Consider the following 17,362-nt stretch of genomic DNA (forward strand, 5'->3'; position numbering starts at 1 on the left):
GATTCCCTGATAGGATTGTAAAGCGTTTTGGGTATACAGTAGTACATATGATATCGCTATATAAATGCCCCATTCATTTGTTCGTTCGTTCGTTCATTCATTCATTCAATGCAAGAGTCAAGCACTCTAAAGTAAAAAGCTACACAATCCATCAATTCGGGTTTGAAGAACTGTTGCCAAACTTGTAACATGCTAGAAACATAATAATCACTGCAATAATGATTTAAGCATTTGCCTATTTAAATCGAGACAGTGACTTTTTTGGCCGTATGTATGTAAAAAATATGCCACTTTTAAAGGGTTAGTTCACCCAAAAATGAAAATTAGCCCATGATTTACTCACCCTCAAGTCACCCTTTGTGTATATTCTTCTTTCAGACGAATACAATCGGAGTTATATAAAAAAATGTCTTGGCTTTTCCAAGTTTTATAATGGCAGTGAATGGCTGTCAAGTCCATAAAAGTGCATCTATCCATCATAAACGAACTCCACACGGCTCTGGGGGGTTAATAAAGGCCTTCTGAAGTGAACACCTTCATTTTTGGGTGAACTATCCCTTTAAGAGACAGGTAAAACTGACAGACGTGGAAAAAATGCATAGAGGCGATAAAAAAGAAAGAAAACAAAACTCATTAAAAGTACAAAATAATACTCTCATAATATACACGTTTTTAATTGATATTTGTTAAAAAACAACTTAAACATAATTGTGACAAAACAACTTACAAGTTCCATTGTTCTCCATTTAATTTGATTACTTTCTAAAAGGTTTGAGGACTTTTTTTGTACTCTTTCTTCCATACATTTTGAATAATGTGTCAACTTATTTTCTAGCTATATAGAAAGAATTTAAACTAATGCAAAAGCCAACTCTTGACTGTAATTTCTTCACTGCAACAATTTATCCTCATGACACAAAGACGCAGTGCAGCACCTTTATAACGCCATTTATCTGGCTGTCACTCAAATCCATATAATTGTTTAAGAGCAGGTCAATAGCTGGTGTTAAATGTACTTAGTGTCACTCACTCATATTTCCCTGTTGCAAAAAGCCGGTCAGTTGAAATCTTAAACTGTAAATCGAATATGGTGCTTTATTGTGTTCTGGGAAGGACTGAGAGGTGGATCACTATGTTAGTCATTGTTTTACAAATCATTTTGTTTAGTCTGTCTGTTTGTAAGATGCCTGTGATATTTATATCACTAACATTGGCACGTGATTGGCTGATCGTGAAAATTGGCCAACTGTTGCTTTATCTGGCTCGAACAAACTCCTGCTTGTCTTGTCATGTCTAAATTTGATAGTTAATTGAGCGATTGAGTCAACATGTTGGATTTTAATGACTGGCTGTTGGTTCAAAAAGCAAAAGAGAGAAACGTATAATGTTTCTCTGCTAATTAGATGCCTGCCTCTAGTAGTTTTCTTATTTTTAGCAATATTTGCACCAATTAAACACAAATTCGCCTGCTCTAGTCTGTAGTGATGCTGGTTTGTATTCACAAGTAAGTAGGTCTGTTTCTACACCTGCGGTTAAAGCATTTACCTGCTGTGAGACGATGTGAGTTTGTTAGGTAAAATTTTCACTCTGGTCTGTAGTGAAAACTGCTCTCTTTCTCTCCTATTTCAAGCAGCATGTGCATGCCATGGTATATTAATATGGTGTTCATTCTGTATCATATCAAAGTACAATGGCATTATTAGCATCTGTATGCCTTGGATCCGCCACGGTACTTTTTTTGATGGATGCTCTCAAACTGCTGTTTGAAAGTCAGTTGTCAGATGTTGCATCATTTTTTCAATTGGCTTTTGTTTCGGTTTAATCTTTACCAATGTGTTTTATTATTATAGTAAATGTAAGATTCGTTTTGTAAAATTTCTGGAGTTTGTTATAATTTGCATCATCTCCTTTAAAACTTTGAGTGGTTACCGTAGAAACAGGAAAGGAAGGGTTTTGTCTAACATTATCACTACAGTATAATGCAGTTTATACTAGTGTTTGTCATTTGTTTTTGCCTATTAGTATTTACACAATTTAAACTATTTTAAAATAACTTATTATTTTAAATTAATAAAGTATTATTTTTAACCATAGTGTATTCATCATCTGTATATATATATATATATATATATATGTATATATACTGTATATGTATATATATACACACACACACACACACACACACACACACACACACACACACACACACACACACACACACACACACACACACACACACACACACACACACACGTGTATATACAGTCATGTGAAAAAGAAAGGACACCCTATTGAATTCTATGGTTTTATGTATCAGGACATAATAAAAAAATCATCTGGTCCTTGGCAGGTCTTAAAATTAGGTAAATACAACCTCAGATGAACAACAACACATTACATATTACACTGTGTCATTGTTTATTTAACAAAACTAGGCCAAAATGCAGAAGCCAAGGATGACAAACTAAGTACATCCTTACTGCTTCCATAGGAATAAAGAGGGTAAGTAGCAGTCAGATGCTGCTAATCAAATGTCTTTGATTAACTGATCATCAGCAAGTGCAATCACCTCTATAAAAGCAGACGTTTTGGCAGTTCACTAGTCTGGAGCATTCAGGTGTGTGTTTACACAGTGCCAAGGAGGAAAGACATCAGCAATGATCTTTGAAAGACATCTGCCAATCTAGGAAGGGTTACAAGGCCATTTCCAGACAATTTGAAGTCCATTATTCTACAGTAAGATTATTTACAAGTGGAAAACATTCAAGACAGTTGCCAATCTTCCCAGGAGTGGGCGTCCAAGCAAATTCACCCCAAGGTCAGACCATGCAAAAAAATCGCAAAACACCCAAGAACTCTACAGGCCTCAGTTAACATGTTAAATGTTAAAGTTCAGGGCAGTACCATTAGAAAAAGACGGGACAAGTATGGTTTGTTGCATCTGAACAAGCCACAAGACTTCTGGAACAATGTCCTTTGGACAGACGAGACCAAAGTTGAGATGTTTGGCCATAATGCACAGCGCCAAGTTAGGTGAAAACTAAACACAGCATATCAGCTCATACCAGCTGTCCATCACGCTGCTGGAGGGTTGATGCTTTTTGGCTTGTTTTGGAGCTACAGGACCTGGTGGGCACCTTGCAGTCTTTGAGTCGGCCATGAACTCCTCTGTTTACCAAAGTATTCTAGAGTCAAATGTGAATCCATCTGTCCGACAGCTGATATTGGGTCATGCAACAGGACAATGATTCCAAGCACACTAGCAAATCTACAACAGAATGGCTGAAAAAGACAAGAATCAAGCAGTTGCACTGGGCCAGTCAAAGTCCAGACCTCAACCCGACTGAAATGTTGAGGCGGGACCTTAAGAGACCTGTGCAAAAATCAAATGCCCACAAACCTCAATGAACTATAGCACGTTATAAAGAAGAGCGGGCCAAAATTCCTCCAGAACGATGCAAGTGACTGAAAAAGTCATACAGAAAACGATTCCTTCAACTTATTGCTGCTAAAAGTGCTTCTACAAGCAATTGAATCATAGGGTGTACTTAGTTTGTCACCCATGGCTTTTCCATTTTGGCTTTGTTCGTCTGAGGTTGTATTCACCTCATTTTAAGACCTGCAAAGGACCAGATGATTTTATTATGTTCTGATACGTAAAACCACACAATTCTAAAGGGTGTCCTTTCTTTTCCACATGGCTGTGTATATACAGTATTCAGTGCTGGGTAGTAACTGATTACTTGTAATCTGGATTACGTAATCAGATTCCAAAAATGAAGTACTTGTAATTAAATTATATAACATTTTAAAATCCTCGTAATCAGATTACAGTTACTTTTCTATTGATTACATGATTACATGTTATTCTCACAATGGCAGTAAATGATTCATTATTCATAAATCATTGATTATACTACTTTGCTATATTTGAAATGTTCCTTTCTATAAAGTCTACTGCTTATATACGTTCAGAAGGTCTTCCAGGTTTGTGGGATCGCAGACACAGACCAGCCAGTAGTCATGTGACTATCACTGAAACTGAGACCCACACAGCATTTGATTACTGGATTTACAGTAAGTTTTCTTAAAGTTTTCTTAACATTGCAACATTGCATATCTAATCATCTCCTGACGGACACATTCATTATTATTTGGATTATCACCAATTAAACACAATTAGTGAGTCATTTAACCATGCATAATGGTTATGTAGTATTTAATGCACTTCATGTTGTTGATAACATGGAATATATTTTCTTTCTCTTTGTATTTTTATATCAATATGGTACAAGATTATCCTATTCAAATCAATGTGATAAATGAGTTCAAAATTTATCTAAAAAGTAGTCAGAAAACATTACCTAAAATGAGTAATCTAGAGTACTAGATTAGGTTTTAAATGGGATTTGAGCAAAAACAAAGACCCCCCCCCCCCCCCCTTTTTACTCATTTTGTGAGACTCTCTCATGCACTTTGAATAGTGTGTCAGCTTATTTTCTAACTTCCATATATATATATCAGAGCTTGTAGAATGTGATATTTTATAATGGATTTGAATACTTCAAGATTGAAAGTTTGGGACTGGGGCAAGAGTTAAACAAGCAAAAGTAGCCAAAGTAAAAGGTAAAAAGTTTATTGTTAGCTTCATATAATAAAAAGTTGAAATTAGTTTTGATACAAATCAACCCACGGGGCATTATAGTGCCCTTAGTTGGAGAAACACTCGTATACAGTTATACTGTTTTCCCTCTCAAGATCACTTGTGTTTCAATAGAGGTCCGGCACTCCAGAAAAGAGATCATATCAAAGCTCTGATCTAATTTGGAACACTGTGTACATCCTCGATCCACCTGTAAGACGCAGCCGAGCAGAATGCAGAGGTCACAATAGAGATACACTCGCATCCGTATTTGATATAAGCCTCGTGGAATGCACATTGACAGAGGCAGTCATCAGGAATCCCAAGTGAATATATAAGTGGATGCAATCAAATGCAGAAATCTGTTTATGAACGCAAGGCTCCTCATATTTTTTCAGACAGTATTTTATGCTTTTAGGATAAGGCAGAGCAGATTGTCCTGTTTGTGTGTGTGCATGCGTACTTGTCCTCGTATCTCCCTGTTAATCATCAACAAATGGAGTATAATTGAGCGTAGACAATCTGATGAATGGTCTTTTGAACTAGCAGTGCTGTGGGAAGCAAATGCAATTATTGTTTTACAAGTCTCCATTTAGGTTTTATCAGATCTCTTCCATTTGAGCGATGACAGAAGACATTAAATTTCAAATCTTCAAATTCTATCAGATTTATCTTTTGTTTTAGCATTTAGGATTTATATGTTAAATAACGATCCCAGATTTTTTGAACTTCCATGGAATTGGTTTTGCCTCTGCGTTTGCTAACAATTCATAATGAAGTCACTATAATGTTCACAAGTTTAGGTCAGCTAGATTTTTAAAATGTTTTTGAAAGAAGTCTTTTAAGCATATTAGAATGATTTTTGAAGTATCATGTGACACTGAAGACTGGAGCAATGATGCTGAAAATTCAGCTTTGCATCACAGGAATAAATTATATTTTAAAGTATATTCAAATAGAAATCCATTATTTTAAAGTGTAATAATAATATTTTACAATATTTTGATCAAATAAATGCAGGCTTGATGAGCTTAAGAAACTTTCAAAAACATTAAAAATAGTAATGTTTTCAAACTTTTGACCGTTACTGTATATATAAATATATATATATTATACATTACTTGTACAATCCCTGATATGTGCAATCATCTAACCACAAATCAATTTAATTCCATATTAATGCGTCAAAATTCTTGGTAATCCTAAACAACCTTTGTTAATCCAAGTAATAGTTCATGATTGATAATAAATGTATTTATTATTGAACATTTGTGTCTATTATCATATTGCTGTTGCCACGGTTTTGTTTGTATTTTGGCTAAGAAAACCTCTTAACCATGGTAAAAGTCACTGTATGGCTTCTTGTGACTTATTGCTTTGTTTTACAACAATTTTGTAGCTCATCCAGTCAGGGTTGGGAACTTGAATTATAAAACCTCTTTTATGCGCTTTATAAGAGATTTTAAGGTTTATAACAGTCTTGGTGTTTTAATACCTTGTAATCTGTGTTTACAAGCTTTAATTCTATTTTCTTGTGTTTATCTATTCTAGATACTCTGTCTGTTCCCCGCTGGTCCCCTCAGATACCTCGTAGAGACTTTGGCAACTCTATAAAACACAGGTGAGTTGAGCGTGTGGTAGTAGTTACAATATGTCAAGCCAATTAACTCATGTGGTTGTGCAGCTCCAGTCATGCCTGCTCACATCTGACGACTCGATTACCCCAATTACCACTGATCCCAAGTCAAACAAAGAGCCGGCGTTTGTGCTTATACCACAAACCACTGAAGATTTTGTGATGCAAGTTATAGGGCCCTATTTTAACGATCTAAGCGCATGGTCTAAAGCACACGGCGCAAGTGCACTTAGGGCATGTGCGAATCTACTTTAGCTAGTTTAACGACGAGAAAAATGACCGAACAGGGTTGTCCCTGTTCTCTTAATGAGTAATGGTGTGTTTTGGCCATAACGTGCAATAAACCAATCAGAGTCTCATCTCCCATTCCCTTTAAAAGCCAGTTGCGCTCACTCCATGGTGGATTCGCTATTTACATGGCGGAATTTGCACACCTCGTTTTCAGATCGGCACGCCCATGGGCGAACAGGTGGGCGCAAATGCATTTGCTATTAAAACAACGTGGCGCAGGACGTGAAAATGATAATTGCGTCAGGCTGAAACTAGCAAAAAACACTTGTGTCGTGCCTGGCGCCGCATTGCGCCAACTGTATGATAGGGCCCATAAAGTTTATAATGAGATCTTGCCATGGCTTAGCCATCAAAAGACATGCAAAGTTCACCAAGGCTAAAAAATGACTTGTTTTTCACGTCTCCGAGGGGCACTCCGGAGTGAGAACAATCATGGCCGCCATATTGAAGGCGTCTGTGCTCAAAACTGGCCCCTTCAGAGGCCCTGTTCCAAATGGCACACTTCATAATCACTGACAAATGTGACACCCTATGGTCTCATGGACATGGACGATCACGTGGCGAGTCCATTGCAAGTCCACAAGACCGTAGAGTGTCCCATTTGTCATTTTAGGATTCAGAAGGGTGCTCACTAGTGTCCCCTTTGCAGCCCATATGCACCTTCGATGCGCACTTTTGTCGTGCCCTCACAGAAGTGAGCTTCACAGTAGACTTCTACCCAACACTCGTAGAAAGACTGCAAGTGTGTAGGATGCCATTTGGGACAGGGCCAGAATCAAAGGGTATGATGGGCACTCCACTCTTGTGATTCTTTGCACAGGCAAGCAGTATACACATTTGTGCGACTACGGTGCCTCCTTATTTGGCTTGGCAAGATGACGTAGAAGTTTTGGTCCACTACACCCTTCATCCCTTCGAAGGCCTCGCTCTGGAGGGTAAACCCTTCGAAGGGATTAGGGCACAGGGATAAGCCCTTCAGAATGGAATGCAGGTGTGGAAATGAATGTCAACATAGATGGACAACTGCCACAGTTTCAAAACGCAAGCAGATAAACAGATCCAAAAAATTGAAACGCTCATGTCAACTTTAAACTGAGATGGCTACGGTGATATGAGCTGCGTACTAAAGCCAGCCTCCTCTTTTATGAGACAGCACGGCTTCAATCTAATGAAGACACTTTGACACTGTCAGAACCCATTAGTCATATTCTATTAACTGTCAGCTTCTGTTCATATCAGAGAAATAGATTGGCAAATGCACAGTGACCCTTCAGAGGAACTCCATTGCAGGAGATTTGAATGGCCCTTTCATTGTGGAGAACGGCAAATGTGACTACATGTAAACAAAAAGAGATGGAGATAGAAAAAATGAAGAAAATATAGAGCGCTTGGTATACAATGCTGCTGAACAATCGCCAATGCATCCATATGGCCTTTGTCCTCATGTATATTTGTCAAGTGCGGATGCTCAGTTGAGCGCAAAGGGGATATTGAGAGATATTTGTTACTATTAAATTACTCTGAATTGAGAATTACTGCTGTCTAAGTGTCTATCTTTGGGCATATGCTGCACATATCTGTCTCTCGATGAAAAGGTTGCTTGGCAAACGTGATCGCTGCAGTGACACATTCGCTCTTTCATCTGAAGAGTTTAGGAGTGGTTATCAAAAGGTCAGAACCATCTGTCAATAGTTTGACAGCAAAGCAAAACAAACCCATATGGCCTCATGCATTTTAAAAATGGATGAAATTAGATTCTAAAAAGGGGTCAGTAATGAATTGCGTCACTCGTTTGTGCTTCTGCAGGTTTTCCACGAAGTATTGGATGTCGCAGACGTGTATCGTGTGCGGGAAAGGAATGCTATTCGGCTTGAAATGCAAAAACTGCAAGTAAGTGCTTAAATGCCACAAAAAATCATGCTTTTGTTAATCGTAAGCATGAAATAAAAATTTGAAATTATGAGATGCTAAGTTATAATTATGTGATAAAAAGTAGACCTTTACCAAAATTATGAGATGCTAAGTCATAATTATGTGATAAAAAGTAGAAAGTATGACATAAAAGGTCAAAATTGAGATAAAAAGTCAGAATTGAGACAAAATTCTAAATTATGACAAAAAATGTAAATGATGAGAAGTTATTATGAACAAAAAGTTATTATGACATTTTATTTCATAATGTATAGTTATAATTGATTTATGACTTTTAGGTAAATTGATTTATCAATCAATTTAAAAGATTTATTAATTTACTTTTTATCTCATAATTTCAACATTTAATCTCATAATTATGACTTTTCATGTTATTTTTTTCTTATGTGGTAGAAATGGGTTTTCATATGTTTATGTATATGATGAATTGACAGAGCACAGCACACAGATTTATTATTTGTGTTTGTTAATTGTTCCAAAGGTGTCTGAAAATAATTCTAGACATTTATTAGCCTGTTCTGCACCTAAAAATGCTAGAAAATATATAATTTAACAACCATTTCATGTTTCCTAACCCCTTGGTGGCACCAAACAGCTTATAGCATAAATGGCTCAGCATATTATAAACCTGTGTTTGAGAAACCTGTTAGGAAACGATCATTAGCCAATTAGTATTAGATAAGGCTTGGGCCTCCATTTCAATGTAAGTATGTGACATTTTTCACCTGTTTTATTATCAGCTGGAATTTCACAAAGTGGAAAATCTCTGAATGTTAAAATGGGCAAGTAAAAATCCCATACACTGATATTGAAACCATATCTGTAGATCTGAACTTGGACCAGTAAGCAACCACCCAGATCCAAAAAAAAAAAAAAAAAAAAACATTAGCAAAGTGCTAAAATTCAAGCAATGGTTGTGATTAGTTTTGCATGGGCAAACACCACTTACGTTTTCTTGAGGATCAAAAGATAATAAAAATCAAGTCATTTTTGCAATTCTGTCTGGTGCCGCTTCGGATGCAGAAATTACACGCTGAATCTCTGCACATCATGTGTAGGCCATAAATGTCAAATGTTAAATATAAACTCCACTATTTATTACCATTTCTTAAACCATCTCTAATGATCATACACATCTCTGAAAAAGAAAAAATTCCTACCATTTCAGCTTTGTAAAGATGTGATTTGATGTTTTGGTTTTCATCAAAGCCTCTTTAGAATTCAGGGCGAGACACTTTGTTCCTGCAGTAGTGTCAGTAGAACATTCAAATTGAGCATAATTATCATTATCATTAAAAGATTATTTGAATAAATTACTTTCCTAATAGTTTCCACTCTACCACCCTTGACTATGGCATCTTGTTACTAAGATACTTGCTGGCTTTTGACACCCTCCAAATGATGGCTGCATATTAAGTGTTTGTTTTGAATATTCATTGATTTGCTTTTACACGAGCAAACTAATAAACATTTCTGTCATGCTTTCTTTTGTCAGATTGAAGTGCCACAACAAATGCACCAAAGAAGCACCGCCCTGTCATTTACTCATATACCACAGAGGAGGTAGGGAATCATTCAGAGGTATTTAAACTTTTATGTTTTCTTCTTCTTCTTTGTTAACTCAATGAATGAATGCTAAAATCCATTATACTACACAGGGCAGGCCATTAATTATGGTTCAAATGTGATTTCAGAAACAGCAATGTTCTTATACACGGCATGTTTTCAACCTCATAATTCCTTAATATTCAATTGAACATATTTAATGAGAGGCTTTATCTGTATGTAAAGAAAAACGTTGCATTTTGAAAATTGGTTCCCAAACAAGAGAATGTATTTAAAGGGAATAATTCTGGGAACAATGAAGAATGTTTTTTTTTTTAAAGACTGTCATAGTGGCTTCACATCTGCTTTGCATTAATGTACTAAACAATTTGTCTTGTTCTCTGTAACCATTATGTTTAACCTTCAGTCTGCAACCTCCTTACCATTTTTCTATTTCTTTCTTTCTTTTTTCTCCAACTGTGTGCTGTTTTCACCACCTCATCTTTCCCTCATTTGTGATGTTGCAGATCAAGGAACATCTCAAGGTGAGGGAGCAGGTTTGTGCCCCTTAAGCACATTATTTCCTTTTTCATACCTTCAGGTTTGTTTTGGCGATGTTTCAAGCGTCGTATGAATATGTACACTACCAATCAAAAGTTTGTTGTCTGTAAGATTTTTTTATGTTTTTGAAAGAAGTCTCTTCTGCTCACCAAGGCTGCATTTATCTGATCAAAAAAACAGTAATAATGTAAAAGATTATTACAATTTTCTATTATAACATATTTATAAAATAGAATTTATTCCTGTGATGTCAAAACTGAATTTTCAGCATCATTACTCCAGTCTTCAGTGTCACATGATCCTTCAGAAATCATTCTAATATGCCGATTTTTTTATTTATTTTTTACTATTATTAATGTTTAAAACAGTTGCGTTGCTTAATATTTTTGTGGAAACCTTGATACATTTTTTCAGAATTCTTCTCGATCAAAAGAACAGCATTTATTTGATACAGAAATCTTTTATAACATTATAAATGCCTTTACTGTCATTTTTGATCAATTTGATGTGTTCTCGCTGAATAAAAGTACTTATTTCTTTAAAGAAAAAATCATACTGACCCCATTCTTTCGAGAGGTATTGTATATCAATATTTTACAGTATTAGCATAGCAAATATGTTAACCCAATTTTAAAATACTTTCTACTATACTTTCGATCTTTTCTCTGCTGGAAAAAGTGAACAATGGTCGTTGCTGTGATATTTCTGATATATACTGTACATAATGCATGGTTTAGTGGCTCTTCCATTAAAATGTGACAAGACTTTTCAGAGTTTTTCTGTTACCGTGACAACTGCCTCTTGTTACCGTGGATACTATGCTGTTTCTCTCGCTCTCTCTCTCTCTCTCTTTTAGCTCGTCAGCTCGTCAGGACCGAGTCGGTACCATGTGACATAAACAACCCCCTCAGGTACTTAGACCTCCACATTAGCCAGACTCTCCCCAAGACCAACAAAATCAACAAGGTAAGAATAGTTACGTACCATTACATCTAAGCAAACACATCTCAACCCTGTTACATCCCTCCACTGTCAACATTATTACAAAACTATCTTGGGCAGATTGGCACTACATGTCCTTCCTGTAATTTTCAACACGTTTGCTTTTGCTTTTTATTGGAATAAGTTGCATCAAAAGCAATTTTTGCAGACCAAAACCAAACAACCTTCCTTTAGTTTTCCACACAACTGGTTTTCGGATATGTGTATTGGAAAACAAAGCACGACTAGATGAGCGTGACATTTTTAAGACAAGTCTATGTTTAAAAACGTGTCTTGAGAACCCCGCGTTCAATTCCATTCCATTGTGCTTTATTTAGCTGCTTTTAAATGCAAGAACACGTCCTCTGTCTGTGCTCTCCTGTGTGAGGGGAACTGACTTCATATCCAATAAAAATCACTTCAGAAAAAGCTGGGGAAAAAATAACCGCAAAAGAATATGCTTCTACAGTATGTGTACCTAATATATCTGTCAAAGGAATAACTGTGACAAAGTATAGTTCACTGCAAATTTAAAAAATGTTTAATAATATGAAACGTGTAACTTTCAGTTATGTACTGTATGAAAGTCTTAAAGTCAGCATGAAACGGAAGTTTACAGCTTCTCGAACAAGAAAAAATGTTGGGCGGGACTTGATTTTGTCCATCAGGAATTGATTGGATGGTTGTGGTTTGCTATTGGTCGATCTCGTGTGAGTGACAGGTTGTCCTGCCCTCAGGCCAATATAAAAACACGTCATCAGAGATTAGAAGAGATTTTGCTGCAAGAAGGAGGGGAAGTTATTTTGATTAAAAGATTACGAGGGCACATGAATTAAAAAAAATAATAATGTTGTGCATGGGTTAATCATTTATGATAAAAACAGCAATATTCCAAAAAATAAGAATGGTCAATTTTGACAATTCATGGCGACTTTAGGAAGTTTTTTTTGTATCCTCCTTATTTTTAAGGTAAGAACCGTTTCCAGTTATTTTACCTGTACAAAAACAGCCTTTATTGTCATAATCATAAACAAACTGGTTTGTTGCCTAATAGTTTACTGTACTTTGTTATTCTTCTAGTTATCTACCTGTAGCGGCTAATAAATTGGAATTCTTGCATAACGGTATCGTTTTCAAAAACGTGCACTTTGAAACTCATTTTTCGAGTTCTTCGAGTTTTATATTCAAAACGCATACAATGTTTTCGTTTTTAGTTAAAAATGGTGTTGTGTAAACGGCCCCTTAGTCATAAAGCAATTGAGCTGCTGCGTCTGTGCACCTGAAGAACTGTCCACTCCCATCATGCTTTAATGGGATTGTGGTCTCATGCTAATTTGCACTGTTTAGTAAATCTGGCAGAAATAATCACCAGAAATAGTATCCAAAAAGCCTAGCATAATGACTGGCATAGCATAGGATTGGCTAGTGTCTTTTTTCTTTAGCTTTTTTGTGGTCTTATCAAATATACAGTACATGCCACTTAGTCTTTCTGGCTATTGATGTGTTCCTTTCTCCAACACAATGTTGGACAGTTTTTCTAATGTAGCACGACGACTCTCCAGATTTCAGCCCACAGGAGATCAGGTCTACAGCCGCCACACCACTGGTTTTTGATGAATATTTTACTGACCGTGAGAATGAAGCCAGGACTACTGATGTCTGACCGTGCCAGTAATGAGCAGAGAGTAGGGAGTGTTTTTGTGTGTTACAAAAGGTCTGTCTCTCTCTGTTTCAGGACCACATCCCTGTGCCGTATCAGCCCGACTCTAGCAGCAACCCCTCCTCCACCACCTCCTCCACCCCTTCATCTCCTGCTCCCCCTCTGCCGCCCAGCGCGACACCCCCGTCTCCTCTGCACCCGTCCCCGCAGAGCGCCAGACAGCAGAAACAGTCCAACCTTACAGGTACCAACCCAAAACACAAGACTACATTATACTTTCCTATTAGATGTAATGATTCATTTTGATTGTTCCCACTGAATTTAAAACAATTGCTTTTTTTCTTCTATCATTACAAATTATATCATCATAATAAATACAGTATAGCTTTGCTGTTTATGATTTTGAATCCAACATAACTGAAAAAAGACTCCCTGTTTAGTGAGGGAGTCAGTTGGGAACTCAGGAACAGCTCTGGGGTGCGTTTCCCGAAAGCATCATTAGCCAAATATGGTCGCAAGTTCCGTCGTTATCAGCATAGTTCAACGAGTCGGTGTTTCCCGAAACCATCGTTCCAACGAACATTCGCAAACAGCATCGCAGAGTTGTGTGGTTGGAGCGACAGCTCTCGAGCTGTGGTTAGAAGCAGAGTTTCTAAATTGCATGACATGTGGACTTAAAGGGGTCATATAATGCCATTTTTGTACAAGCTAGTATGATTCTTTAGGGTCTAAATGAATAGTTTGTAATATACTTTAATTAAAAATTCTCATTAGTATTGTAAGAAAACACTTATTTTACTTGGTCAAAAACAGCTCTGTTTTCAGCACGCCGTTTCAGTGCATATGACTTTAAATGATAATGAGCTTTGCTCACCCCGCCTCTCTGTTCTGTGTGTACACGTTTGTAACACAATAACCATAACGCGTTGTTCAGTATAAACGTGGGATTATGAATTATATTGAGAACATCATACATAGAAAACATGCCGTAATGTACCCTGAGTGTAAACCTTAGACGCATTCATTATGAAGCGTGCAGCTAGCGATTTGCAAAGATTAATATAAATATTAATATAAAGTTTAATAAAACGTTACACTCACTTCAGTTGTTCTAGAGGTTCAGCAGGAACACGAATATCTGGTACCGATCCTTTTTTCATGAGCAGCTTCTTAGCAAAACCAGCTTTATACTGACCCTCGTTTATAAAGCAGTCTGGTGAGAAATGATTTGCGCAAACATGAAAGCATTGACGTTGCTCGTGGGGAATATTCCCTTCGAAAACAAACTCAGCCACTGCGTCTTCAGCGGTTCGGATTTAGGAACATTAAAATGACTGCTGTGTTCGTTATTACACCCAAGAACAGAACACCACAGTCGCTTAGACGCCATTCTGCCCATTGCCAGTGCTCCAGCGTATCAACAATGACCGCGCCGGTCCGCGCAGACTATGCTTGACAGCTCTCACGAGCGAGGGCGGGTCTGTGTTGAAACGATGCTGTCAATCAACAATCGTGGGAGGGGCGTGCGAGCTTGTGACGTCACGGGCTCGAACGGCTCGATTTGAGGCAGGGGAAAACATATAAGGAGATTAAAACAAAAACACTGGATGGATTTTTATCATTTTATGATGGTTGTGTACAGGCACTGCCAACACACATTTCAGTACAATCAACTTGTAAAAGTGCATGTACCATTATATGACCCCTTTAATAAATCCGTATCTTGAGCAAAATAAGCAAGCTGACATTCAGTACAACCTGTGTCTTTTATTTAGAATACATACAAATGTGTTTGACATCTTTTGAGTTTGTTAAGATATTTAAAGCACCGTTTTTGAAGACTGCGCATGTGCGAACGTGCTCTACTATGTAAGAACGAGCCTATGATTAAATCTGGAAATAAAGCGAAATAACGGAGAAAAATTTGAAATATTCCTCAGATGCCACGTCTGTAATTTATATCAAAACATCTAGCATTAATTCGATCTCAAACAGTTTAATTAAAATAAGTTATTACTCCACCACGTGCGTGACGTCATAAACCAACGTGGTTGAACACCACTTTGCGACAATATGGTTTCGGGAAACAGTCGTGACTAGCTAGTTGATTTCTTCAACGATGCATCGTACTATGGTAGTTAAGTTATGTCGTTGTACGGGAAACGCACCCCTAGATGATTAATTGTCCTGAGTCTGATTCAAACCGCTAATCATTTTGTGAATCTTTTGGACTTTCTTATTAAAAAGACTTAAAAAAAAAGTAATTTACCATTTACGATTTTTTTCGAGAATGATATCTGTATGGACACACTAAGTTTTTCTGGGGCTTTAAATGCCAATTCACACTGCACCGACAGACACCGACCAACGCTGACAATCACCAGATTGCAGTACATCACTTCTTAGAAGTTCCACGACCTGACAAACGCTGATTCTGCATGTTCAATTGGTGAAACAAGCTCCAATAGACGCCGACAGAGGTAACACACTGATCCGACAAAACCCATAGAAGTGTCTATCGTTGTTGGTCGTCATTTGTCGGTGCAGTTTTTTGGAGCATTTGCGATTTATTTTAATCGTGGTCTGGAGCCCTGTGCGCATGATTTGAGAATGACCCAAAGAATAGAAAAATTTTGTTCACTTGACATCATAAATTGTTTATTTGATTAGTGATATAAAAATAGTGCAGAAATATAAATATTTCTTTGTTGTACATTTTTCAAAATCATTAAACAAAAATGATTTCCCATTTAAATTAGACAGCACATTTACATGCACACCAATATGCTGATAACTCCCAAAAATCAGCTTATTAAAATAACCTTTTGTCCCGGGTTATATGCAAACTAATATCCCAGCAATGCAAGTAAACTGCTTTTACAGGACTTTATTATTAAATCAGGTTATTCCCGGGAGTGATGGAAAAGTATTTCATATGTTATGTCAGTTGTGATGTTAAATAAAGCATCGAAAACACAAGAGTATTCCAAGATGTCAGTGGGAAACTTACACTCATATTCTCCTCTCATGCAGTTACGGATGCAGCATTTTGATTGTACCACTCTTCATGAGATGAAATGAGAAACACATTTTTATAATTTCTTGGGTCAAGAAAGAGTCTTGAAAGGCTCGCTCTGTCTGGGTGCTCTTAAATCCACTGTAAGGACGTTTTCCTGTCGCATATCATACATGTGCACTTCAATAAGCCGAAAGAACACAGGTTGAAATCAGGGTAAGGGGCAAAAATCTGTCAATCGGTTTATGCTAATGACATGGATGTTGCGATAGTCTTTTCTTCCCTGTACACATATCCGAGTGAAACGGCTTCTGGAATTAGAAAAAAAGTAGGGCGGGACATGAAATCGTTCTTCGAGAATTGATTGGATCGTAGGAAGTTGGGCGTTGCTAACTACATGAAAGCAGATCTGAATGGCAGTTTGGAGTCAGTAGTGGAGGATACACTTATGACCTTAGTCATAACCCAAAAGAAAAATGGGTTGTCACATTTACATGACCACCTGCATGATTGCCTTATTAAGCATAAACGGGTGAAGAATGTGCATGTAAACGTGCTGATGGAATCCCAGATTTTGAACATGGTCTCAGACTTTTGGACATTTCTGTATCCTAAAAGTCGGTATTTCTATATTCTCTTTGTGATAAACTGTGATGAATTTTGCAGAGCAATAACACACGCCAATAATCACCTGGGGGTTTGTTGAATTTGATTGAATTCTGTCTGCTTCTCTCCTGTGCTCCTCTCAGCATCTCATTTCTACAAATACAAGCAGCAGTTCATCTTCCCTGGTAAGTGTGTCATAATTGGTCATTACCCCTACCCATAATGCAGCGCGGCATACCGAGGCAAACTTTTTTGATGTCATTTTGATGCCATCTTTTCTTTGAGACGCAACATACCCTCTCCCTCTGTCTCTCCTTCCTCTTCTTGTCGTCTCTTAACCAGCAATGCTGTATTCTATAATGATGGTTCCTTTAAAGGCGAGGTCGGCTGATAAGTGCCTGTATTCTGTGGGAGGCACTCAGCTCGCTGCATGTTTTTGATGAGCGTGTGGAGGGAGGAAAGCCATGGTGTTGTTGATAGCCTGATAGTTTA

General features: G+C 37.3%; 1 protein-coding gene across 4 annotated transcripts in view; it reads left to right on the forward strand.

Annotated features, from left to right (window-relative positions):
- The window catches only part of ksr2 (kinase suppressor of ras 2), a 105,181-nt gene that overhangs the window by 62,715 nt on the left and 25,104 nt on the right, over nt 1-17,362 (forward strand). Inside the window, exons 7-13 of one of the 4 annotated variants that reach the window (XM_056254746.1) lie at nt 6,194-6,263; nt 8,376-8,459; nt 9,997-10,082; nt 10,574-10,603; nt 11,464-11,573; nt 13,324-13,492; nt 17,014-17,055. In XM_056254746.1, the coding sequence (XP_056110721.1) occupies nt 6,194-6,263; nt 8,376-8,459; nt 9,997-10,082; nt 10,574-10,603; nt 11,464-11,573; nt 13,324-13,492; nt 17,014-17,055 (591 nt within the window). The remainder of the gene's footprint in view (nt 1-6,193; nt 6,264-8,375; nt 8,460-9,996; nt 10,083-10,573; nt 10,604-11,463; nt 11,574-13,323; nt 13,493-17,013; nt 17,056-17,362) is intronic. The other 3 variants (XM_056254747.1, XM_056254749.1, XM_056254750.1) reach the window with 3 other exon arrangements.

This window comes from Rhinichthys klamathensis, unplaced genomic scaffold, assembly GCF_029890125.1.
Source record: "Rhinichthys klamathensis goyatoka isolate OS25496 unplaced genomic scaffold, OSU_Roscu_1.1 h1tg000114l_1, whole genome shotgun sequence".
NCBI classification, from domain to species: domain Eukaryota; kingdom Metazoa; phylum Chordata; class Actinopteri; order Cypriniformes; family Leuciscidae; genus Rhinichthys; species Rhinichthys klamathensis.